At 48.1% G+C, this 26,117-nt stretch overlaps 1 protein-coding gene across 2 annotated transcripts in view; it reads right to left on the minus strand.

Annotated features, from left to right (window-relative positions):
* PECAM1 (platelet and endothelial cell adhesion molecule 1) overlaps positions 1-26,117 on the minus strand; it is a 55,083-nt gene that overhangs the window by 14,197 nt on the left and 14,769 nt on the right. The window contains exons 3-14 of one of the 2 annotated variants that reach the window (XM_080923601.1): positions 25,336-25,629; positions 23,025-23,327; positions 21,860-22,135; positions 19,417-19,665; positions 17,637-17,912; positions 13,962-14,249; positions 13,380-13,487; positions 12,777-12,804; positions 12,041-12,114; positions 11,342-11,395; positions 9,603-9,665; positions 2,149-2,205 (exon numbers count right to left, since the gene is read on the minus strand). In XM_080923601.1, coding sequence (XP_080779727.1) covers positions 2,149-2,205; positions 9,603-9,665; positions 11,342-11,395; positions 12,041-12,114; positions 12,777-12,804; positions 13,380-13,487; positions 13,962-14,249; positions 17,637-17,912; positions 19,417-19,665; positions 21,860-22,135; positions 23,025-23,327; positions 25,336-25,629 — 2,070 coding nt within the window. The remainder of the gene's footprint in view (positions 1-2,148; positions 2,206-9,602; positions 9,666-11,341; positions 11,396-12,040; positions 12,115-12,776; positions 12,805-13,379; positions 13,488-13,961; positions 14,250-17,636; positions 17,913-19,416; positions 19,666-21,859; positions 22,136-23,024; positions 23,328-25,335; positions 25,630-26,117) is intronic. The other variant, XM_080923602.1, reaches the window with a different exon arrangement.

Below are 26,117 nucleotides of genomic sequence, written 5' to 3' on the forward strand. Positions count from 1 at the left end.
GCCTTCCTGGGGCTGCTCCTCAGAGGCTGGCCTGCCCAAGCCCTTCTGCTTTATCTAGAGGAGTGGCCTTCCTTTGAACCTCTCAGGGGAAAGGGGGTTTCAGAGCCAAAACTCCGCCCTATGAGCCATTTCCCCAAACAGCCAGCTCTGGGGTGCCATTGAAGATAGCAAGGGCTATGAGAGGGAGTGTCTCCTATGACCCTTCCTTACACCCAGCCAGCCCCCAGCTGCTAACATCCACCTTCCTTCCATCACCCTCTGCGCACACACGGTGTATTTCTGGATTTTCTCTCTCAGCTCTCCCTGTTCTGACCAGTCCAGGATACCTGGGGAGCGAGAGACCCTAAGGGCAGAACCCATGTCGCCACAATCACGGCACCCACAGATCGACTTTTAAACTGGAGTCCCCAAGACAGCCTCTGCCAACATTGTAAATTCTTCAACCTGAAGGACTCAGTTACTCAGGGCTGGGAGTGGATCAGGCAGTCTGAGTTTTAACAGATCTTGAGAATCTAGCCCATCCCCAATTTCCCAGGGAGGCTTGGCTGAAATTTCCCCCATCAGATCGCCTATAGGCAAGCATTTTCTTGATTAATGATTGACATGGGGTGCTCAGCCCACTGTGGGTGGTGTCAACCCTAGGCATGTAGTCTGGGTCCTCTAAGAAAAGAGGCAGAGCAGGACCTCTTCCATGGCTTCTGCATTAGTTCCGGTCTCCAGGTTCCTGTCCTGTCCTGACTTCCCTCCATGATGAAACCATGATGTGGGAATATAAGCCAAACAAGCCCTCCCCCACCCAGTTGCTTTTCATCATAATGTTTCATCCCAGTATTAGAAACCCCAACTAAGACAGTTATGGAAGTCTTGGAATGTTTCATGGCTTGACCAAGGCCACCCAGGTCACACAAGGATGCTGGTTTTATCATCTATAGTCGGTAGAATTGGATCCTCTAATGGCTCTGGTGATGACAGGAACCCGAATCAAGACAGATGATCAGTGAAGAATATGAGAAACATGAGGACAACCTGCCCCGGATAGCTATCTTCCCACCACCTGCTTTCCTCAGAAGGTTAAAGATCTGTTTCATTTTTCTTATCTGTGTGTCTCTTATTCTTTCCTTTTCTTTGCAAATTTTAATTTAAGGTTTTTGTTTTTGTTTTTTTTTTTTTTTTTTTACTTTATATGTATGGATGCTTGGTCTGAATGTAGATATGTGTACCATATGCATTTCTAGTGCCTCTGGAGACCAGAAGAGGGTGTCAGATACCCTGAAACTGAGGCTAAAAATGGCTTCGAGCCACCATGTACAAGCTAGCAACTGAACCCCATTCTCAGCAAGAGCATCCTGTGTTCTTAACTGCTGAGCAGTCTCTCCAGCCTCTCATTCTTTCTTCTCTCTCCCTCTCTCTCCCTCCAGGGCTATTCTTGAACTTTATTTATAGGCAATGGCAACCGAAGCTTGCTTTTCTGGCCCTAACTCCCCTGTGCTGGTGTTACAGGCCTGTGCTACCATGCTCAGAATCCCTCCCGCCTTTTCTGTTTACGTTTACATCCTGCTCTCCCATCTCCTTTCTGAGTCACTCCTCACCGAGATTTTCCTCTGCATGTAAATCAACCCAATCTGCTTATCCCTTTCTGGTCTGTCTCATTTGCAAGTCCTTGCAAGTCCAGAAGTATATGAGGAAGCGCTGTCCTTCCACTTCCTTCTCTCTAGCCAGAGACAGTGCAACTCAGTGATTGGGAATGTGGAGTCTAGCTCTGGGTGCCTAGGCATGCTTCTGTGATCGTGGACAAGTGCCTTATACTGTTTGTGCCTCTCTATTCTTAAGGGTGGTAGGAGGGACAGAGTCGGGCCCTAATATAAGAGGTGATGCTCTGCCAGGAAGAGGTGTCCCACACCTTTAATCCCAGCACTTAGAGGGCAGACCAGGCAGATCTCTGAGTTTGAGGCTAGACTGGTCTACAGAGTGAGTTCCAGGACAGCCAGGGCTACACAGAGAGACCCTGTCTCAAAAAAACCAAAAGGAAATAAAATAGAGTTGATGCCCCTCTTGGCTTTGCCCCCCACCCTCCGCCCACTTCCAAAGCCCCATTAGTGATCCTAGCACAGGCCCTCCCACTCTGAGGATCAAGGGCCCCTCACTCACTAGGGTCGACCTTCCGGATTTCACTGTACACCGTCTCTGTGGCTCTCGTTCCCAGAGCTGGAAAGGGAACCAGGCACAGGTCAGTAGCTGCCTTGGAGCCCCAGGCTAGCCCACTGCTATACCTACCCGCCACCCACCGCTGCCCTGTCCAGAAGCGTCATCCAGCATATCATCCCCCAGCTTCAGAAGTTTGGACCTATCCAAAGGCTCCTTGAGACTGACAGCAGGTTAACACCATATAGGTCAGCTGACACAATTACCACTTGCAGATGGAGTTTGCTTAGCTGGCTGCCTTTGATGCCAACATTTAGGCTCACCATAGATCCTAAGTAAAGCATGCTCAGGCCTGTCCTGGAAATAGTTTGTTCTGTCTTGTTCGATTGCATTTTTTTGTTTGTTTGTTTTGTTTTTGTTTTTGTTATTGTCGCTTGAGACAGTTTTATGTAGCCCAGGCTGGCCTTGAACTCCTGATCCTCCATCTTTCACCTCCCAACTCCTGGGATTACAGACCTGAAAACGGTGTTTTTAGAGCTCTGCATGTTCTCGAACCTGTAGCCAGTGTCATAACTCTCTGGGCTAGACTTTCGGAATAGAAGACAAGATTCCCTGTTTACTTCATATTGAAGTATGTTCAAGGTTGTGTATGTACGTGTTGTGTACACTCATAGAGTACGTACACACTGTATATGTCATGTGTCTCATGTACACACTTGTGCACAGTATTCAGACTCACTCACATAGGGACTCCATTCATGTATATGCACACATATGCCCAGAGAACCCCCGAGGAAGCAGGACAAAAATGGAACACACCCCAGGTTTCTGAGACTTTCAGGAGAGACCAGGAAGTCTCTTTGCACAGCTGGATGGGTTTGGGCTAGCCTCCTCCTGTGCCTATCTCCCCCAGATAGTCTGAGATGTCCTGCCGCGTGGAGATGCTTGGGGCCCCACACGGATGCTTTCTCACTTTGCTAGGATGCCACTCCTACAGTGACCTTTTCCTTTCTCTGGACCCTGAGCCCTTCAATTGCTGACGCCTTCCTTTCTCTTATCCTACTTCTCTAAGACTCTGAACAAGCATCACCCCCACAGCCATATGCATACACACCCCCAATATTTGCATCCTCTGTGCCCTGAGCAGTTTGGTGACATTTACCCAAAGCATATTTACTTTCTTTGTTCCCACGGTTGTCTGCCCTGGTGGATTCCCAAGGTCTCATAGAGCAAAGGCAGCTTATGTTCCACCCCACCCACCCCACTGCTCAGACTTTACACGATCCTAGCACTGTCTGCAGGGATGAGAGAAAGCACCAGTCCATGCTCTGAAGCATTGCTAACCTTAAACTTTAGAAGGCACAGACAGCCCCTTCCTGAGATTTCCTATGTGATAAGGAGTACGAAGCTGGAGGAATGGTAAGTCATCTGTGGAACTAAAGTCTAGGTTCCTCATTAGACTAGATTCGGGTGGCTGTATAAATCCTGTATGACAAACAAAGGCCAGGAGTGGTCCACATCCGCACAGGAGAACTTGGGGCACCCAGAAGGATAAAGGCAGTGCAGAAGGAATTAAAGCGACTCCCCAAGGTTGGAGTTCAGTAGAGTGGCTGAGATCCCAGTCCCCCAGGGTAAGGACAGCTAAGAGAACTTATGAGAAAGAGCAGGAGCTCACACAACCCTTTACATTCCAGTTCCGGAAGCGGAGACCAAAAGTCCAGGCATCTCCAAACCTGATGTGGGGCCTTCTACACACCAAGAGACCCATTTAACCATTGTCCATATCTCCTATGTGGCCTCAACTACTAAGGAAGACAATGAGGATCTGGTCCCAGCTTTCAGGGAAGACAGATGTGCAAAGGGGGTTAATGAGCTGAAGATTCGGCTCAGTGGCACAATTAGCTCAGCATGTACAAGGCTCTGGGTTCAAGCCCCAGTGCAAACAAACAAACAACAGACAAGTGCCACAGGGCTGGGAGATGGCTCAGTGGTTAAGAGTAAAGGACCCCAGGGGCTTTCGCCAGCTTTACACCCACCCAACTAGGGTCAAGGTAGTTCCATTCTCCACCCACAGGAACATTCTTGAGTAGAAATTCTCAAAATGTACTGACCGATGCTTGCTAGCCAATAGATTTAAAAGTCAATATGCTTAGCCAATAAGTTTGAACTGTAACCTTGTAGATGTAACCTGTACCCATAAAAATATAAAAACTGCTTGTAACAGCCATTTGGAGTCACCTTCTAGTCACTTGCCATGAGGGGCTGATTGAGGGTTGGCCATTAAGCGGGGCTGTTTGGCGGGGGGTCTCCCAGTAGTTAAGACTCACTTCAAGTCTTATAAGAGCATTTGCTGTACAAACATAAGCTGGAAATCCTGAACTCAAACCCCAGACAATCTGGGGCATAGCCGTAGACACCTATAACCCCAGCAATGTTAGAGGCAGAGGTAAGAGGACTGGCTGCTAGGGCCTGCTGGCTGCCAGCCTAGATCCAAGATCAGGAGGAGACTGTCTCAAAAGAATAAGGTAGTGGGTGACAGAGCATGAGACCTGACATAAGTCAGAGTCTGTGACTTCTGCATGTGCTTAGGGACATGTGTACCCTACACACATACCCCACCACACCACACATACACACAGCTAAATTGTGTGGTAACTGTTATAAGATGTCCATGAGAAACACAGCTAGCTCTTCCTCTGCCCTATCCTAACATGGAGCTAGGACAGAAAGGGGATGAATTGGGATAGGGGTGAGAGTCAGGCAGCCAAACTTGGGCGGGGTGGGGGGTGGGGTCGGGACATCTTGTGAACTCCACTGTCTCAGGTATCTCTCTGGTCTCCTCGGCAACAGTTTCATATTCTCTGGACCTCGGTGGCTTCAGAATGTGCCTACCTCAAGTCAGGCAGGGCTGGCACCCACTTCTAGATTGACCTGTGCCCATGGTCTATGGTTGCCCTTGGTTTTGCCCAGCTCAGTAGAGGGGGTGGGGAGCAGGGTGCAGCTGCTCACTGCCCTTCCCCCTCCCATGTCCCCTTGGCAGCAGCTGCCTGCTAATGACTAGCCCAGGCCAGGAGGCTGTTTGTCTCTGCTGTCAGAGGCGTTTCCTGATGGGCCTCTATTTTGGTTTCTGTTTTTCTCTGTGCTAACAGAGAAAGAGATGGCTTCAACGTCATGGGGTTTTCCCAGCAATTAGCCTCGGAGCAAACAGACAGCAAATCGGGATTTAATGAGTTCCTTCCCGCCCTCTTCCCTCCCCAGTGACCATTTGGTTAGCTGCCAGCCAGAGTTAGATCTGGACACAATCCCCATCACCTCCTCCAACCTTGAAAACAGGGGACCAGGCTGGCAGGCACCAGTTCATGTTTAGTCCTCACTGGCCTTGAACCCACAAAGCCCTTCTTTCTTCACCTAGCAATGCCCTAGTCCTTGCTTGGGGAAGGACAAGGGGCCAGCAACCAGTGGTCCAGACCGAGTTTCTCAGTGTCCTTCTGCAATGAGGGGGGAGGCAGGGATAAGTAAACACAACTTGTATTCTCTGAAGTTTCTCTTGCCACCCAAATAACCTTTATTCTAGAATCTTCCCCTAGAGCACTGGCTGGGCACCCAGCAGCTTGTGCTCATCTGCAAGAGACAGCTGCAGAGTCTAGCGAGGGAAACCAGAGGCAAATGCCATGGTCCCACCCTATTCTAGGAACTGCCACACTTCCTCTATTCAACTCTTTCACACACTCAAGAAAGCTAAAGAAACCAGATACAAGGACACACTCCTGTCGAAAGGGAAATGGAGCCTTTCCTAGGGGCAGCGATGCTTCCTTCCCTCTGCAGCGTTCTTAAGTCCCAGCACACACACGTGCACTCCCACACGAGTAGCAGGCATCATGCACAACCCTCAGACTTTTGCCTGCCCAGACCTGGGCCTGGACCACTGTGGGAAGATCGATCCAGCCCAGTGTCTGAGCCCAGGGTAACAGGTTGCTTGAGGATGTTCTGCACAGACAGAGAGCAGGGATTTGGTTCCCTGTGTCTTCCGAGGTCAGTATTCACCTACCGCAGGAGAGTGCGGTGTCCAGATCAGAAAGGAAGGTGTGGGTTGGTCTGATCTAGTCATTCTACCCTCAGGCTAACTAACATCTCCCCTTACCTCTAACCTCACTTCCATTTAGGAAGAGGAAAGCTGTTACCTGGGTTGCCAAGGCCAGGATGTCGGAGGATATTTATTCCAAGCCCAGGCTGGACCAGTGAGTGACAGCTGGTACTCAGCACTCTACAGTTTATCACAGCTTACCCAGACTTGCCTTTGAGCTCCAGACCCCCAGGCTTCCTCCTCTCGGGTGTTTCACTGGCATCTTATACTTAACCTAGCCAAACCAGATCTCACACTCAAACACCACAGCCAGTCATGCAGTTACTCCAGCAAGAAATAGGGGACTCAGGCTCCCCCAACCCAGCCACGGGCTGTGATGGGTCTCAAAAGTACACCCAGACATCACCCATTGCCGGTGCCCACTATCTCGTGCACAGTGATAGCACGCCTGTCTGTATGGCCAGTCTTGTTCCTCGGGTCACTTCCTTGCTAGTCCTGAGTTTGCTTTTGATTTTATGTATGTATGGTATCTGTGCATGTGAGTGCATGTGTTAGGAGGACTGTGTGTGTGCATGTATGTTTGTGTCTCTATGGGGCTTCTGTGTGTGCGCGCTCGTGCACGTGCGTGTGTTCGTATGTGCTTCTTGGCTTTTCTTTGGCTTTCATTTGTTTGTTTTGCTCTATTCTGGTTTGTTCATTTTATTGTATTGTGTTTTACCTCATTTTTTTTTTTACATATGCCTGTTTGTTTTCTAATTAGAGAGAAAGAGAGAATGAAGGGGTGTGGATTGGGTGGGTAGGGAGCATCTGGGAGGAGTTGGAGGAGGAGGGAAAACACTGATTAGAATACAGGGTATGAAAAAAATCTAGTATCAATATACATAACAGTTCTTCACCATACTCACTGAAGCCAGACACACACACGGCTGGTCTACCCAGCCGGCTTGCTCTGGGAGCTCCTGTTGACTTTCAGAGGAATGCTGGAATTACAGGAGGGCCATTATGCCCACTCAATATTCACGTGGGCTCTTGAGACCCAAACTCCAGCCAGTCCTCACACTGGCAAGTTAAAGGCTCTATACACTGGGCTCCTCCCAAAGTTTTGTTTTTGTTTTTGTTTTTGTTTGTTTGTTTGTTTTTTTGTTTTTGTTTTTGTTTTAAAGAAGGAACTCAGAACCAGCCATTTCCCAGTTTGGAGCCTCTGGAAAAGTTTCCTAACTTATTTCTAATAGAACTGAAATCCTTGGGACCCCACGTGCTCCAGCATCTCCCTGTCCTAACTCTGTTCACGCCCTTTCTGTCTCTGCAGACACATAAGCCTCCTTTCCAATGCTTTTGAGATGGGGTCTCATGTAGCTCAGGATGGCCTTGAAATCTTGGTCCCCTGTGTCACACAGCCGAGCTTTGGGACTGAGTGTGTGTATATACCACACACCCAGCTCTGTTTTCTGAGCACTCTACTTACAGTCCTGATGCCCATCTCTTCCTTAGTTTCCCCTTCCCACTTAGACTACGTGCACACCACGGAGGGAACATCCATGTCTTTGTGTCTCCCACGGTGGTGGGCACCATTATGTCATTGTCACTATTAGCTACCAAAATGAGTCAAAGGCTTCACTATAAAATAAAAACAAGAGTGGCAGGCCTTTCTCGTTCCCCATCCCTCAGGCCCAGTCAGGACACCATTGATGCCTATATAGTGATACACATTAAAGTCTCCAGTCCACACTTCTGGAAACAGTTCTGACCAGAGATCATGGGGGAAGTACCAGTGGTGTACCATAGGTCAGCACAGGACATGTCCCCTGATTGGAAAGTTCACATATGTAACTGCTGATGTGTACTTGGAATCACGTTTCATAAGAGACAGAGAAGAAGCTCCAGAACTTGTCCTAACGCATCGAGCAAGAGGTGGCTTCAGGGCGCCATCACCACGTGGCCCCAGCAAATGATTGGCAGCCCAGCCTGGAAAACAGCCCAGGGTTGCATGGCTGAGATCATAGCATACAGCCTTAGCCTCAGTGCAAAGGGAGACAGATGGCAGCAGTCCTAAGGAGCTTCCCCCAAGGACCGGAAGGCTTGGGATGGCTACTTCCTTTGAAGCTCGCAGGAGCCCAAGGGCAGGCCAAGGTGGAGAAGGGTTGGGAGATGTGCATAGTTTCTGGTGCTCAAAATGGCTGAGATCCGCCTTAGGGCATTTGCTGTCACCTACCTACTGTTGAGTCGGTTTCCCAGCACTGAATCAGATGGGGACTTACAGTCAGCTTGCCTTCATGTGACCCACATGCCCAACAAAAAAGCTAAGGCACAGGTCCCATGCCACACTGAGAGGATTCTATTCTTTCCCCAAAAGTCCTCCAATTTGACTGAATTTAGAGTCGCCAAGGAAGCTTTACCTCTAGGCATCTCTCTCTCTCTCTCTCTCTCTCTCTCTCTCTCTCTGTGTGTGTGTGTGTGTGTGTCTGTGTGTCTGTGTGTATGTGTGTGGGCATTCTAAATTGGGTTAATTGAGGTGAAAAGAGCCTTCCTAAATGTGGTGGGCACACCATGTCATGGGCTGCAGTCTCAGGCTGCATAAACAGGACAAATGTAGCTGAGATCCAGAATTCATTGCTTTCCCCAGATACAGTATCTAAAAACCTGTCTTAGTTATCAAACTTTCTCGGCCATGCAGAACTGCATTGCCTCCAATAAACCTAAATAAAAACAAAGCAAATAAACCTCTCTTCCCTTAAATTGGTCTTGTCAGGCATTTGGTCACAGCAACGATGTAAATAGCAAATACATCACCCACCACCACTACCACCACCACCACTACCATCATTTGTGTGTTCTAGTGAGCAAATGTGAGCACATTCCCTGCAGATACCAGAACAGGACGCTGGACTCCCCTGGAGCTGGAGTATACAGGGGGCTATAAACCACCTAAATGGATGGATGCTGGGAACCAGCCTCAGGTTCTTTGGTAGAACAGTCTGTGCTCTTAGCCACTGAGCCATCTCTCCAGCCCCATGATCCCTATTTTAAGATGCACTTGATTGGCACACACTTGGCCCACATAGGCAACTGTTCTAGGAACATAGTGCATCTGGGCAGGGTCTGGCCTTTGAAAGAAGGCTTGAACGCTTCAGGGGGAGAGGCTGCTCCCAAAGACTCTTCCAGAAAAGAGACCTCAGCTCTCAGTCCCTGCCTGGCCCTCAGTGAGCGCTCAGGGTACAATCACAATTTTATAGCTCCAGACTTAGGTGCATCTAGTAGGTCTGCAGACCACCACTCTTCCGGGAGACAATTCTGACTATACACATATCTCAGGTGGCATCTACATCCAAGCCCAGAGTGTAACATGGGCTCTGCTCACTGGGCGAGGGCTGCTCACCTTGGTGAGGCTCAAGGGAGGACACTTCCACTTCTGTGTATTCCACATCCATGTTCTGGGGGTCTGTAAAAGAAATCACAGCACTGTGAGTTTAGATAGCATGTCCTCTAGAGTCATCAAACCTCACTGAAGACCTTTACTGCGGTCAGCAGACACCATACATAGCCTCTCTGATTTGTAGAGTGTGGGAGAGCTTTCAGTAGGTTAATAGGCATGGGGAACAGCCCAAGATGGGCTCCAGTAGTCAAGGCTCACCCAGTCTCAAGGATGTGGGAGTGGATTTGAATGCTGTGGGACCGACCGAGCTTACCGGCCTCTAAGTGTTTTAAGAAGATGAGGCATTCTGGGTAACAAAATCTCGGGGCTCTGCTGAGACACCCAGGAAGTTATTTTGTTTTCAACTCTGGCTATTGCTGCTGCTGTTCTTTGTGTCTGGTACCCAGGAGACCAGGAGAGGGTGTCAGATCCTCTGGGACTAGCATTACAGATGATCGTGAGCCATTCACTGTATGGGAACTGAAGCTGGGTCCTCTGACAGAGCAGCCAGTGCTTAATAACTGATCTCTCTCTCCAGCCCTTATTGCTGTTTCTTGAGACAGGGTTGTGGAGAGCTTTTGGGGCTGCCTTCTGGGAATTTGGTAGGAATTTGACATTGAGGTAGGAAATAGGCTCAAGATGAATTCAGCTGAGGAATGTGTTCTTTGTATCTTGATGAGTCTTGTCAAGACCCTGAACACAGTAATCATGGGACCTTTGTTTATACTTCCTTTGTTCCTTAGGACTGACCACTTTCTTTGCTTGTACCTAGAATGGTATAAAAGCAGACTGGAAAAAATAAGCCCACTTCAGCTTCAGCCTCTGCACTGGCTGGAGTCACGTTATAACTTTGTCTAATTGTCTTTTTCTTTTCAATCCTCACTCCCTCCCTCTAGATCCTGTTGACTGACTGAGCTGGCTTGGCCACAGGGTCACATGTATCCCAGGGCAGCCTGGAACTTGCTACACAGCCAAGGCTAGCTTTGACTACCTGGTCTTCCTGCCTCAGCCTCCTGAGTGCTGTGATTACAGATGTGCTCATGTCAGCCCTGTTTTAAGGCCTCACAGAATCAGGGGTTCTTACTGGCAGCTAGAACAGATGGTGTAGCCAAAGACACTTCACAGAAGCAGGCTGGAAGTTTCAGTTCTCAAGAGGGCAGCACAGAATAGAAAATACCTTCAAGAAATTATTTAAGCCAATCTCTTTAGGCCTTAGGCAGAAACAAACTGTCTATATTGTTCGTTGTCTTAAAAATTCTTAAAAATCTCCACCTCGGCCACCCAAGAGAGATATCTCCTACAGCACTCTGAATGTCAGGAAGATTTTACTTTTGTTTGAACACTGGCTAACATCTTGGAGAAAAAAACCCGGCCGCCTACACCTTACCATTAGGCACATATTGATAGGGCCTTGAAGAAGCCTATTGAGGAGGGGTGGGGAATTATCCAGCCACCTATTTTTTTTTTTTCTGTAGCTATTTATTTATTTACTTATTTTTAAAGACAGGGTCTTACTACTCACTACGTAGCTCTAGCTATCCTAGAACTCTCTGCGTAAGCCAGGTTGGCTTTGATTCCAGAGACCCACCTACCCCTATCTCCTGGGTGTTGGGATTAAAGGTATGTGTCACCCCGGCACACAGCTGCTTGTGATTTTTTTTTTTTTAATGTAAAAGTTGCTAATCCAATATTTAAATAATTACCTTTATTTTGATTTATGGGTTTTACTGCATCATTTCCAGGAACGTCATCATAACCTGGTTGAAAAATAATAGTCAGGATGAGTGACAATAGAAATATTAGCTTCTTGTAATCTGGTATGTGTATGAGTACATATGTGTGAGTGTGCACTTCCTTACCCATGCATGTTTGTGTGTGCTCTCACCCATGAGTGAATGTGTGAGTGCATGTGTGTGAATGTATGCTCTTATCCATACATTTGTGTGTATTCTCACCAACGCATGTGTGTGTGCTCTCACCCATGCATTTGTGTGTGTACTGTTACCCATGCATGAGTGTGTGAGTGCACATATGTGAATGTGTGCTCTCACTCATGTGTGTGTGCGCTCTCACCCATGTATGTAAGTGTGTGTGCTCTCACGCATGAATGCATATGTGTGTATACATGTGTGTGTGTGCTTGTATGTGTGTGTGGAGGCCAGAGGCTTGGTGGCAACAAGCAGTAGGGTTAGTCTCCATTTATCTTCCCAAAGAAATGAAGCAGAGAAGGGGAAAGCAGAAAAGCTCCCGCCTTTGCTTTCTGTTTGGTTGTGTATTAGCTTATCTTCTCATGGTTGGTTAGCAATGGACCACTGCCCGAACCGGGGTTTCCCTTCTACCTCAACCCTACCTTAGACTTTGAGTTGGTAAAACCTTTTATAATTAAGAGGCCTTGGCTTTACCGTAATGGCTGTTGGCTTCCACGTTGGGCTCAGAAACCTTCTCACTGTTGGAGTTCAGAAGTGGAGCTGCTGGCCTTCACGTGTAAATTAAAAAGAAAGGAGAAAAATACGTATTGATATTCTTCCCCCAAACCAACAAAACCATCAAAGGAAAATCATGAAAAAGCAAGAAATATACCCATTACACATTTGTAATCACAGCATTGGGGAGGCTGGGGCAGGAGAATGACCGTGAATCTGAGACCAGCCAGGGACACACAGCAAGACACAAAAAGCAGTCACGGGGTCACGAGCCTGTTATCTCAGCCCTCGGGAGGCAAAGGATCAGGAATTTAAGGCTAACCTGGGCAACAGCAAAAGGTAAAGGATGCAATATATATATATATATATATATTTTTTTTTTTTTAATTTTGGGTGTGTGTGTGTGTGTGTGTGTGTGTGTGTGTGTACGTGTGCATAGTGTATAATACCTGCAGAGATTAAGCCATCTCTCTAGCCTGGTAAAAACATTTCTTTTAAAAAGGTCAACTCTTTTATTCTAAGTATATAATGTAGTTGGCAATCTTCCACTGAGACAGACAGACATACAGAAACACACACCCCCATGATACCCAAGGCCCTTATTCTTTAGGAGTTTTCTATGACTCTCCAACAGCTTCCTAACAACCAGCTTGAGCTTTCAGACAAATCCAGGCCTAGCCACAAAAAAGCCACCCGCTCTGACGGAAACACTCACCTGGACATCTCCACAGGTTTCTGTTTGGCTTTAAAAAAGAAAGAAAATTCCAGGTCAGTACAAGCGCACAGGACAGCAACAGTCTTTCCCTCAACCCAGTAAAGGTAAGAAGAGGAACTGCGGGTGTAGCTCAGTGCAGTTTTCTTACCTTGGAAAAGACAAAAGACCCCACCCCCATATCATCTGTTTCCCCTCCCCCAGCTCAGACAGTAGCACCACTTTCCTTGATTCTAGGCTAGACCCTCTTCCCACAAATGTATATGGTATACGGTACAAGATCATGAAAGACTCTCTGGGAGGCTCACAGTGTGTGCATGTGTACCTGTGCTGCACACGGTATGTACACGCGTGCATGTGTGTGTAGAACTAGCTTCTTCTGACTAGACCGGGTGTAATGTCACCCAGATCTCCCCAGTTGGCTTGCCCAACTCGATAAGTACCCGTGTTCATGAGCAGTAGAGCTTCGCACCCACCACAGCCAGGACCTTGAGGTGCCAGCTGACTTCCCGTAAGGAGGAAGCATAGCGCTCCTTCAGCCTCCTCCGGGATGCCTCGCAGACACGGCCAGTCTCCTGGAAGAGCAACCTACAGACAGGCACTCACCCTTGGCTTTCCTCAGGAAGTAGCATTTGGCTGCAACTATCAAGGTGGCAATGACCACTCCAATGACAACCACTGCTATGAGCCCTTTCTTCCACGGAGCAAGAAAGACTGGGAGTCGGGGAGAAGAGAGGAGACACATGTTTTTCCTCGAACCAGCAAGGAGTAACAGCAGACTTAAGCAGCAATTCAGACCCCCCTTTTTTTTTCCAATCCTTGTTAATGGCACCTTGCTTCAATGTCTGCCTGTGTGGATGCTGCTAGGCTCCTATCAACGTGTCTGTGTTTGGGCACAGGTCGTTCATGAATAGACATTTAACCCACAGTATGAGCCAACTGGTATCTCTCTATCAAATACTTAGAACTGGGACTGTATAAAATATTTTTTAGTTCTTTATTTATAACCATCTCCTTTTCTGCTCAAGTTAGTATGAGTGGGTTTCTGCCCATTGTAACTAATCAGACACCACCAGCCTCTTAACTCTCAAATGAGCTAGTCTCTACTCCTCTCCCTTTTACAAGGTATGCATGCTTTCTGTACCTTGGAAGCCCCCGTACTGTAGCCCTGGTGGGGCCTGGACTCACCTCTGACTGTTAGAGCGCTGCTTCGGGGGCCGGTCCTCCTGAGGCTGGCTCTGTTGGAGGCTGTACAATAGTACTGGCCTTCCTGCTCCTTACTAGTTTGTTTATTGTACCAAAAGGCTTGGGTGTCATTCACGATGTCTTCGTGGAAGGGTCTGTCCTCCTTTTCTTTGTAAAAGTGAAATGTGATTGGGCCAGTCCCCTCTTTCACAGAACATCGAAGCACCATCTCATCTCCAGACTGTACCTCGTTACTCGACAAGATGGAAATCGTAACTTCATCCACCGGGGCTGGAAAGCAGGCCACGGATTAGTCCGGAGCAGAGTGGGGCAAAGCAATAAGAGGTGCACACCCGTAATCCCAGCACTTGGGAGATGCATGCAGAAGGATCTCATGTTCCAAGCCAGAATGCGACACAGAGAACCAATCTCAAAGAACACAAGAGGGAGAGGAAGGGAGGGAAGGACACAGAATGGCCACCTCTTCTTGTCAGCATCTCTTCCAGCCTAAGATTTCAATCCTCTTCTCTCCACTTCCAGTGATTAGACCAGAAGGACAGTAACAGACAGCTCCTGTCCCCATTCACTGATAAAACACAAGATGCTCGGGACATGCACCATCCTCATGCCTTGAGCATGACCAGCCTCTCAACTTCAAGACTCAGTGACAAGACTAACTTGTGCTCTCTCTTGGAGTTTTGAGTGCATGTGCATATGTATGTATGTAAGCACATAGGTGTACTTGTGTGTGTGTGTGTGTGTGTGTGTGTGTGTGTGTGTGTGTGTGTGTTTGAATGATTTCTCTCTGCCTTTCTGCTTACAGCGATGTGTGGCACATGGACTGGAGAGATGGCTCAGTGGTTAGGAGCACTGGCTGCTCTTCCAGAGGACCCCACCAAGGTTTAATTCCCAGCACCCAGTCAGATGGCTGTTCACAACTGTCTGTTACTCCAGTTTCAGAGGATCAGACACCCTCATGCAGATATACATTCAGGGAAGATACCAATGCACATCAAACAAATAATGAGATTTTTAAAAGATGTGTGGCGCTTACCCCTGGTTTTCCTTTATCTGTGGGCTTTTAAAGCCTCGTCTCCATTTCTTTGCTCTCCCAACCGCCTGGCTTTGCTATTGTTGTTTACTATTGCCGTTGTTCATTTGTGTGTTTTGAGACAGGATCTCACTACGTAACTCTGGCTGGCCTCAAACTCGGAGATCTGCCCGCCTCCACCTCTTAAGTTCGGGGATTAAAGGCATGCACAGCCATGTTTGTTTCGTTTTGAGACAGGGTCTCATAGAGCTAGCCATGAACTCCAGATGTTAGCCTCCAAATCCTGGGGTTACAGGTATGCACCACCATCCACAGACAACCATCTGGTTTTTGAAACTGCATTGCTATTTCCAGTTTCAAAGAAGCTGGAAACGTTCCTTGAGCCTCAGAACCATGGTCCTAAAGAGGAGACTCAGTGGAGGAGGTCATTTATTCCAGTCTTGGCCTCCTCTAGCCTGAGGGTCACCCAGCGCCACCCCTGTTGACATGGCTTCACTTATGTGTGCTCTCTGCAGCTGATCCTCCTCCCTTGCTAGCTGCCCGCCTTCTCCTTCACCACCTATTTTGGCCGTGAAATGTGGGTTTGGGCTTTCTGGAAAGTTTGGTTCTCAGTCTTCCAACTCCACTCTTTAAGAAAAAAATAAATAACATTTTGATTTCTTTATTCTGTGTGTACATGGAACTCTGAGACAGTTTGTGGAAACCTGTCCTTCCACAAGAATGAACTCCAGTCATCAGACTGGCAGACACCTCTCTACCTGCTGAGCCACCTCGCTAGCTCCTCATCTCCACTTTGAGACTTTATTTCCACGCTTGGCTTTATTTCTGAGTAATGAAAGCTAAACAGAAGTTTCCTGTCCAGACAGCTTCCCGGAACCTCACAGCTTCCTTCCCACCTGGAAGCTCAGAGAGACAAATTCGCTGTACCCGCCCCCAACTGTGCCATCCTTCCTCAACAACATTCTTAACCATTCAAATTCTGGTCCTATGTCCTATGTCATCATTCCAGGCCACCTTCCCTACTAGTGACAGTGGACTGGCCACTGACAGATGACATGAGTCACCTCTCTGAGCACACACAGGGCGGTCCAATCTCGAAAGAGCATCAGGCCTGAAATGGCAGTGGTCCCACACAGGGGCAGACAGCCTGGGCACATTGGCAGACCTGACAGTCTCTCCCACTGGAAAGCTCAAGAGGTTAGTGGTGAAATGGTCTCAGGAGCCACACTGCCTGGGTTCAAATCCCAGCCCTACCTACCATGCATTAGCTCTAAGACTTAGTGAATTCATTGCAAAAATCAGTGGTAAACTATGATGATTCTTGTGTGCTATTTTAAATATTACTAGGGATGATTTACTACAATGCTTCACCCAGGGCTGAACACATGTGGAAGACTCAGAAAATGCTAGTCACTAACTCTGACCTAATTTAAAACTCAGCCTCTTTCCTCTTCCTCTTGGGCATCTCCTACTTCCTCCCCCTCCTTTTCTTCTCTCTCTCTCTCCCTCTGTGTGTGTGTGTGTTTTAGACAAATTTTCTCTGTGTTGTGGCTGCCCTGGAACTTACTCTGTAGACTAGGCTAGCCTTGAACTCAGAGATCTGTCTCCCAGATGCATTTACTTTTTGACATCTGGAGATCTGAAGTCTTCACTCTTCAACAACAGCCTGGATGCATAGCAACCCCTTCCCTCCTTTGTCCACTGAGACTTGGGTCTTATGTAACCCCAGGTGGCCTTGAACTCTTGACCTGCCTGCCTCTGCTTCTCAAGTGCTGGGATTATAGGCTTGTAATTACTTTCATCACTTCCCCTATTCTGTGGCCAAGTCTTGCCCATACCAGCACAGGTACACAGTATATGATTATAAACTGCATGTTAATGATTTATTTTTATGTGCATTAGTGTTTTGCCTGCATGTATGTCTATGTGAGGACATCAGATCCCCAGGAACATTTGTGAGCTGCCATGTGGATTCTGGAAACTGAACCCAGGACCTCTGAAACAGTAGCCAGTGCTCTTAACCACAGAGCCATCTCTTCAGCCCCTATAAACTGTGCACGTGTTGATGACACACAGAGTTGTTAACAAAAGTTGCCACAGGGAAGAGAAGGGGAATTGAGAATTGTAGCAAGATTCAGAGCAGCAAAAGCCACCCAAAGGCACAAGTCAGATGCTTGAGGAAAAGATATCCAACCCCAAGACCATGGTGAAAATTCTGGGCTACTGTCAGCAAAATTCCATGAGCCCACCGTCTGCAGCAAGGCCTGCAGCAGGTTTCATGTGTGACTCAGATGTTCCACCAAGGCCAATAGGAGGAAAGAGTTCTGGCCTGCAGTTCTGGGGGGCTCTCTCTTCATCTGAAAAGGCCCCTAAACCAAAGCAACCCAACTACACAATACCAGTAGTTCCTTAGGTCCAACCAGCTTCCTTTTTCAGGGGGATCAAGTGTCACTTGGAAGGTAAAGAGGGGTTACAATGGCCACAGCAAGAACCCACAGATATTCCCCAGACCCACTTGGTCTTGCTTTGATACGTATCTGCTATGGAACGCACAGGTAGCATCCTTGTTATCCCCACAGTCTCTAACCTGGAGCGCCACCTTTGCTTCTCACAATACAGCTGCTTACCTATCACCTTGACCCTCAGGATCTCGCTGCGCACCTCGGGGTGGGAATGGCAATTATCCACTATACACTGGTATTCCACGTCTCTGGTGGGCTTGTCTGTGAATGTTGCAGGGTCACTGGAGTTCATCTCCAGAGTCCGGAAGTTGCTCTTTGCTTTCAGAAGGTGGTAAGTGATGGGTGTAGTTCCATTTACTGACTGGCAGCTGATGCCTATGGGATGTCCTTTTATGATCTCAGACTTGGCATCATGAAAAATCCTGGGCTTAGAGAGCATTTCTAAAACAGCAGAGGAAAAAAATCCAAATAAAACAGAAGCAACAACCCAGCCCAGGACCTTCCTTCTGAAAACTCTGAGCCTGCCCATCTGCCTTATCCATCTTAAGGGGCTCCTATAGGGCTGCCCAGGCCAGGCAATGCTTCTCTATATGTGCATGTGCTTACAAGGGAGAAAGAGAACTGTTGTGGATAGATGGAGAGGTAGCCCAGTGGCAGAGTACTTGCCTAGCATGTGTAAAGCCTTGAGTTCAATCCCCGGCACTAAGAAAGTGGAGGTAGAAAGAATTTTGTATATTTGTGTGTGTGTGTGTGTGTGTGTGTGTATAAACCTAACTTTTTTTGGTTTTGGGTTTTTAAAGACCAGATTTCTTTGTATAGCTCACAACATCCTGGAACTAGCTCTGTGGACCAGGCTGGCCTCAGACTCACAGAGGTCTGTCTGCCTCTGCCGCCCGAGTGCTGGGATTAAAGGTGAGTGTCACTACTGTCCATCTTAAATTATCTAATTTTTATAAGAAAAATGCTGATATAATATCTGGGTGTACTGGAGCACACCTTCAGTTCCACACCTGGGAGGGCAGGTGGGGAAACGGCAACTTTGGGGCTCCCTTTAGCTACATAGTGTAGCCCTGTCCGGTCTCAGAAGGAGGAGGGAAATAGGAGGAAGCGGGGGAGAGTGTGGGAAAGGAAGAGGAGGAAGTAATGAAGGGAGAAAGGAGGTGGAAGGTCCAGGAATGGTGGTACATGCCAGCCTGTAGACCCACCACCCAGATGTGGTGGCTTTGCATGATGTGAATGCTGGGAACTGAACGCAGGTCCTCTGCAAGAGCAAATGCCTGTAACCACTGAGCAATCTCTTTTGATCCCTTGTTCATTTGATTTTTGAGACAGGACCCTGCCCAGGTTGGCCTTGAGCTTGCAGCAATCCCCCAGCCTCACTGCTGGGATTAATGGCATGTACTACCAACATCCAACTAGAATCTTCTTTTTTTAAATACATTTTTGTTTTTTTTTTTTTTTATTGTTCGTTTGTTTGTTTTTAATGTTGGGAGTCAGGATTAAGAGAAACCCTTGCTATGTATCCCAGGCTGGTCTTGAACTCACGGCAATCCCTGTCCCAACTTCCTGGGTGTCAGGATTATAAGTATGAACCACATGCCTCCTAAACAGGTCTTAGATACACACACAGAGGTCTGTGCAGTCTGTGGGCACAAGCACACACACACATATATACAGATTAAATACGGAGGTTGGAGGACAATTTTTAGGAGGTGTTTCTCTGCTTCCACCATGTGGATCACAGGGATTGAACTCAGGCAGTCTGGCTGGGCAGCAAGCACTGTTACTCGGTACGCCATTTTCCTGGCCCTCCCTGGAGATCTCAACCTGTCTGAATCCCATCAGCCTTTGAGACAGCACTGGGGACAGCTGACCATTGGGGACAGCTGGCCATCACACCCCTTATTCCTACTCTGTGTAGCTGAGCAGCTGAGCGCATACTCACCGCACACCTGGATCGATACAGAGTCGCTTCTCTTGACCACTTTGCCGATGCCCGCGGTACAGCTGTACAGCCCGCTGTCCCCCTCCTCGGCAATCTTGCCAAAATTCTGATACTGCGACAACACCGTCTCTCCCTTCTGGATGGTGAAGTTGGCTACAGGTGCGCCCGAGACGGAGCAGGACAGGTCCAGCATTTCCCCTTGGTCCAGGCGACTGGCGGAGAATTCTAGCTTTGGCTTGGGAAACAGCTCTGAAGAACATCAAGTGGGAAGAGAGGGAGATGTGTCTGGGTACCACCTCAATCCTCGACTGGAGATGACTGTGGCCCAGTTACTTTCAGCAGAACCAACGCTTAGGAGCCTGCAAAAAAGTCTTCCTCTGGTTCTCACATACCTGCCAGTGTGGCCTTAAAGAGCCCGGACTCCCTCTGAACTTGAGATCTCACCGCAGGCTCTTCTTGCATTTCAACCTATGAGGATTCACTCATCCATTCATTCATTTATTGAGACAGGGTCTCAAGTAGCCTAGGCTGGCCTTGAACTATATAGGGAATGGCCTTGAACTTCTGATCCTCCTATCTAACATGCCAGGTATTGGGACTACAGGTGTGCGCCACTATGCCTGGCTTCCACAAGTGTTCACTGTGGGGATGACCCTTCGCTGGGCCTTGAGGAGGCAACTACATGTGACAGTCCGACTTCAAGAGATGTCTATCTGATGCTCAATTCAGGAATACTGTTTGCAGAGGAGCCCACAGAGAGGAAACTAAACTTCACCCTTGGGGGATTAAGGGAACAGTCCCATGGAAAGAAGTCATCCTAGGTGGTTGCCTGGAGAAAGTATATTAGAAAATATTTGCAAGTTCATCAGGGCTAGAAGAAGCCATCATTGACAGGCCTGCTTGTATTCAAAGTCCTCAATTCTTAGTACGCAACCCAGTAAACAGAATGTGTCATATATATATATATATAAGAGCTTGGCTACATGAGACCTTGTCTTTAAAACTGGAGGAAGGTGGTGAGACAGTTCAATAGTTAAGAGCACTTACGCTCTTGCAGAGGACCTGGATCAGGTTCCCAGTACCTACATTAGACAGCTCACAACCACCTGCAACTCCAGTTCCAAGAGCTCTGACACCCTCTGATCTCAGCCTCACACGCACAATGCTGGTACATATAAATGCACACAGACATACATGAATTCCATTTTCAAAAGCTTTTTGTTTGTTTGTTTGGTTGGTTGGTTTTGTTTTGTCTTTTGAGACAGGGTCTCTCGATGTAGCTCTGGCTGTCCTGGAACTCCCATTGTAGACCAGGCTGGCTTCAAATTCACAGAAATCTACCTGCCTCTTGAGTGTTGGGATTAAAAGCATGTGCCACCATACACTTTTATACAGGCCAGGTGTGGTGGTGCATGCCTTTAAGCTTAGCACTCAGGAGACAGAGGCAGGCAGACTTCTGTGGACAACCCCCAAATTCTGAACTACATCCCTGATTGATCAATCTCAGCCTGTGCGTTCAATAAACTAGCCCGGTCTGACTGAGATCTGTGTTTGTGTGGTTTGTGGGGTGACTCCTAGACCCCAACACCTTTTAGAAAAAGAGTTTGGGCTGGAGTTTGGGCACAGCACTTAAGAACACTGGCTACTCTTGCAGAGGACCCAGGTTCAATTTCCAGCAGCAATATGGTGACTCGCAACTGTAAGTCCAGTTCTAGGGCACCCTATACTGTGGTACTGGGAAAACATTCACACACAGACCTACATGCAGGCAAAACATCCATACACATAAAACAGCATTTAAAAAATGTAAGGAGAAAAAATTTTTAAAGAGGTCATGAAGAAGAAAGAGTCTGACACAAAGGAAAGGTATATACACCTGCAGAGATATTAGCCAATTCTTACTAAGTGCTGACCACAGTTCTCATTTAAACACTGTGCTATACCCCACAACTATCTCATTGAAACACTGTGCTATACCCTACAACTATCTCATTTAAACACTGTGACTGGCCCTACAGCCTCTCAGTTAAGCAGACGTTGTGACTGATAGTCCTAGGAGGTGAGTACCATCACATCCTCATTGCATCTCACACAGTTAGGACAGGTTCAACAGTTTAGCCAAGGGCACAGGGAGTAGCAAGCAGCAGGACTGAGTCAGCGGCAACCCCTGAACATTCAGCCAGCACAGCCGACCGCTATACATTGACTTTTTCCCACAAGCCCCAGCACCCAGCATCAATATACCCGAGGCCACCTGGAACAGAAAAGACATCACCCCCATTGGCCAGGGTCTCATTAGATAGCCCAGGCTGGCCTTGAACTCATGATCCTTCTACCTCAGTGCCCCCAATGCTGGTATTATAGACACATGGAACTATGCCTAGCCACAATTGCCTCGTGAGCACCCCCCACCTGCCAGCCCCCCCCCCCCCATCATCCCTACCTGTGATGTTGACCAGGATGCTATTGGCCTTGGAGATGCGGTTTGATTCCACTTTGCAGGTATAATACCCACTGTATTCCACCATGGCCATGACTGAGTAGACAGCTTCATTGCCTTGTTTGGAGGTGGCCACAATCACCTTGTCTTTTTGGATTATAATTTCTGGAAATTCCTGGACCAAGTGTGTCACTTGAACTATGCACTTAACCTGGAGCTGGTCCCCTTCTATGATCATCCCGGGAGGCTCGATTTGAAACTTGGGCGTGGAGAAAGACTCTGTAAGAAAGATGACAAGCCAGTTGGACTCAAGTTCCAAACGGGGTACTTTCTACTCTATTATCTGGGTGGGAGAAACCCTGTGTGTGAATGGGGTTGTGGTACTACTATGCGTATGTGTATAAAGGCTGGAAGAAGAACAAGAATGCTAACCACTGAGCCATCTCTCTAGCCCCATTCGCCCTGGTTTTCTTTTGAGACAGACTCTCTTACTGGCTTGGGGCTCAATAACTAGGCTGAGGTTGACTAGCCAGTGAGTATCAGGAATCTGTCTGTCTCTGGCTCTCTAGAGACATGCACCACCATACCCGGTTTTACATGGGTTTGGGACATCCAAGCCAGCTCCCTAGATTTTTTGGTTTTCCTCTTTTGGCTCCTCTTCCTTGTGGCCTCTCCCTCAATGGATTTAGGTTTTCTCACATGCTGGTCAACATTCCACCCCATGTTTGTAGCTCTAGTCCTCTCTTTTATTTTTACTTTGAGAACGGGTCTTACTAAATTGCCCAGACTGCCCTTGAACTTGTTCCATAGCTGAGGCTAGCCTTGGCCTTTTCAATCCTCCTGTCTCAGTGTCCTGAGTGTGTGGGATTGCAGGCCTGCACCATCATACCCAACTGCCATTCCTGTCCCCCACTTATTCTTTCTAATTAATGTCATTTATTTATTTGGCTCATGGGAGAAAGAATCTCATAGCTGAGGGCTAGTCTTGAATCCCTGATCCCCCTGCCTGAACCTCACCAGGGCTGGGATGGGATTAGTCTGTGCTACCAAACTTATAATTATGGAAGCAGGCACCCCAAAAGGAGCTGCGGCTTCCCGAACGCTGCGTTCCTTTTTGCTACATGCAACCTGACACCTCAAGGGATGGTACAGAGGGCAGGATTCTGACCCTGCACGGTGACGTATTCACTCCTGACAAATTCCGAGGTCTGCATTTCCATTCTGGACCGGACCCCAGCTTTGCAGCGGAACACTAGCACGTGGTCCTGCTCCTCGATGGGGAATTCAATAAGCACGAAGTTCTGCCTGGAATCCTTCTCTCTGCTTAGCTTGACATTCTTTGTCTCCAGTTGCACCTTTTCAATTTTAAAATATATTGGTGGCTCTTCCTCTTGCATGGAGCAATTGACTGTCACGGTCCCGCCTTCTGTCACCTCCTTTTTGTCCAGGGTTATCTTGGGTATGGGAACACCTTTGGAGGACAAAGTGCAGTTAGGATCAGTTCCTCTTAAGGTCCATCTCCCTCATCTGTCACTGTGGCTGATCAGTATCAGGATCCTTTGTCCCCTGAAGATTCAGCCCTACCCACCCCAGGGCCTCTGTGTGCCTGGCACTGTAGTGTAACGTTTAAAAATATAATATGGTGGTGCAAACAATGGTTTTCAGTCTTCTTCAGAAGGTGATAAAACTAGGTTCCCAACTGGTACAGTTTAAAAAGGGAAATCCCAGGCGTGGTGGCGTACACTTTTCATCCTTGATCTTAAGAGGCAGAAGCAGGCAGATCTGAGTTGAGGCCAGCCTGGTCTACCCAGTGAGTTCCAGGACAGCCAGGGCTACATAGTGAGACTCTGTCTCAAAAGTAAGGGAAAAAAAAGGTGTAGTAATATTATTAAATACTGACACTTTCTGTATGTGTATGCATGCGTGTGTGCGTGCGTGCGTGCGTGTGTACGTGCGTTCATGCGTACCTCTCTGTGGAGGTAACAGGCCAATATTGGGCGTCTTCCTCATTTGCTTGCTTATTTAAGATGGATACCTCACTAAACTTGCATCTTGTAGGTTGATATCAAGGCGATAACATGATTGGAGAGTAGAGAGTGGGGCGGGGACGAAGGTTTTGTAAGGCAGGAGAGAGGAGGAAAGCATGGAGACTCAGAAGAGCCAGAGGAAAAGGTAAGAAGGGGATGGAGCTGGGTAGCCAACATGCCGGCGAATGTGGATATTCTTCTCTACACATAAGTATAGGTTGTTATTCGTATTTGGCGTGTTTCTTGATGTGGCGACCTAATTGAGCTCAAAAAGGAGTGTAGTGGTGGGACACACAAAGCCTGCCTCTGAGTTGGGATGTGTGTGTGCCAGGTGTAGTAACCACCCGCCAAGGGAAAGTGAGTGAAAACAACGCGGGGGCCACCCGGATCAGGAAGCAGCTGGGGCGGGCCGGAGCAGATCGCCTGAGTCAAAGGAAGCCGGGATCTGTGAGTACTTGGTGGAGCCGCTGAGATAGACACCCCGCAGTGCCATGTGGTCCTAATGGTGCCCGCACTAGCGCAGGAGAAAAGGTTACCCACGGTTTCTATTTACCACAACAGTATCCTCAGTAATTTAATTAGGCTGAATGTCCAGCAAACCCCAGGAACCCTCCTGCCTGTCCACACCCCGGGTTATAGGATTACAGGCGCATCCCAGGCCGTGGGTCCTGCTACACACACACACACACACATACACACACACACACACACACACACACACACGTCTTTTGTTTGAGTGGAAAGCATTTTTTTTTTTTTTTTTTTTTTTTACAGAATGAGCTATCCCTGGCCTCTCTCTGTTGTAATTTATTGAATGTCTACTACAAGCTTGGGTCTTCTCGCCCAGGACGTAAAAAAAAAAAAAAAAAAAAAATTAGGCCAGTTGTTGTTGTCTTTGTTTTGAGTCAGGGTTTCTCCGTGTAGCCCTGGCTGTCCTGGAACTTGCTTTGTAGACCAGGCTGGCCTCAGATTTACAAAGATCCACCTGCTTCCGCCTGCTGAGCGCTGGGATTAAAGGTGTGCACCAGCAAGGCCTGGCTCATGTGTCACGGCCTACGGTATGTCACTGTCACAGAGGGGCACAAACTCGGTAAGGGCTGGTTCAGCCGGGAGAAAACAACTCTGTTGAGAAAGTGCTAAAAGAAACTCAGTAGCAGGGTGTGGAGACACGTGCCTGTAATGCCAGCGCATGCGCAGGAGAATGGAGCTGGCTCAGGCTGTGGGGAGACTGTCTCCTAAACGGGGTTGGGAGAATACGGTGTAGTCTGTGACTTAAGGATGGAGAAAGGTGTTCCCAAGGACGGGACATCATCCCAAAGGAGGAAGCTCTGCCCTAACACAGCGGGAGTTTCTAAAGCCTACAGGTTCAGGTCAGGGTGCCAGGGAGTGAGCAGGCAGGGCGGTGAGGGGAACCAGCGTGTGTGCGTGAGTCGCCCAAGCCCCAGGACTCACCTTTCACTGTCAGCTGGTACTCAGTGGTGGTTTTCTCCTTGTTGTTCAGGATCACGGTGCATTTGTACATCCCCGTGTGCGATGCCCGAGCCTGAGGAATGAGGAAGCTCTCTGTGTGCTTGGTGGAGGAGACGTTGTACACCAGCACATCATCCTTATAGAACAGCACCACGTGCTGAGGCCTGATTTTCGAGGTGGTGCTGATATCCACAAGGCACTGTAGGGTCAGTTTGTGCCCATTCTCCACCTCCCAGGATGGCAGGCTTTCCATGTGGATGCTGTTGATGGTGAAAGCTGAGGCAAAACAGGAGGAGGGTAGACACTGTTACCTCCGAAACAGCATTGTTCAGAGGGACAGGGACCCACACACACACCACACATCCTACACATACACATCACACCACACACATATACACCCCCACACATCCTACACACACACACACACACACACACACATCCTCCACAAACACACCACACCACACACATACACACCCCCACACATCTTACACACACACACACACACACACATCCTACACATACACACCACACACATATACACACACATAACACATCACACATCCTACACATACATACCACATACACAACACACCACACCACACCACCACACATACACACACCCCACACATAACACACCACACAGATACCACACATCCTACACATACACACCACACACACATACACCACACACATACATACACACTACATATACATACATACACCCCCACACCTTCCCACACACACTACAGCACACACACACATAA

The sequence above is a fragment of the Micromys minutus genome (assembly GCF_963924665.1).
Source record: "Micromys minutus genome assembly, chromosome: 10".
NCBI classification, from domain to species: domain Eukaryota; kingdom Metazoa; phylum Chordata; class Mammalia; order Rodentia; family Muridae; genus Micromys; species Micromys minutus.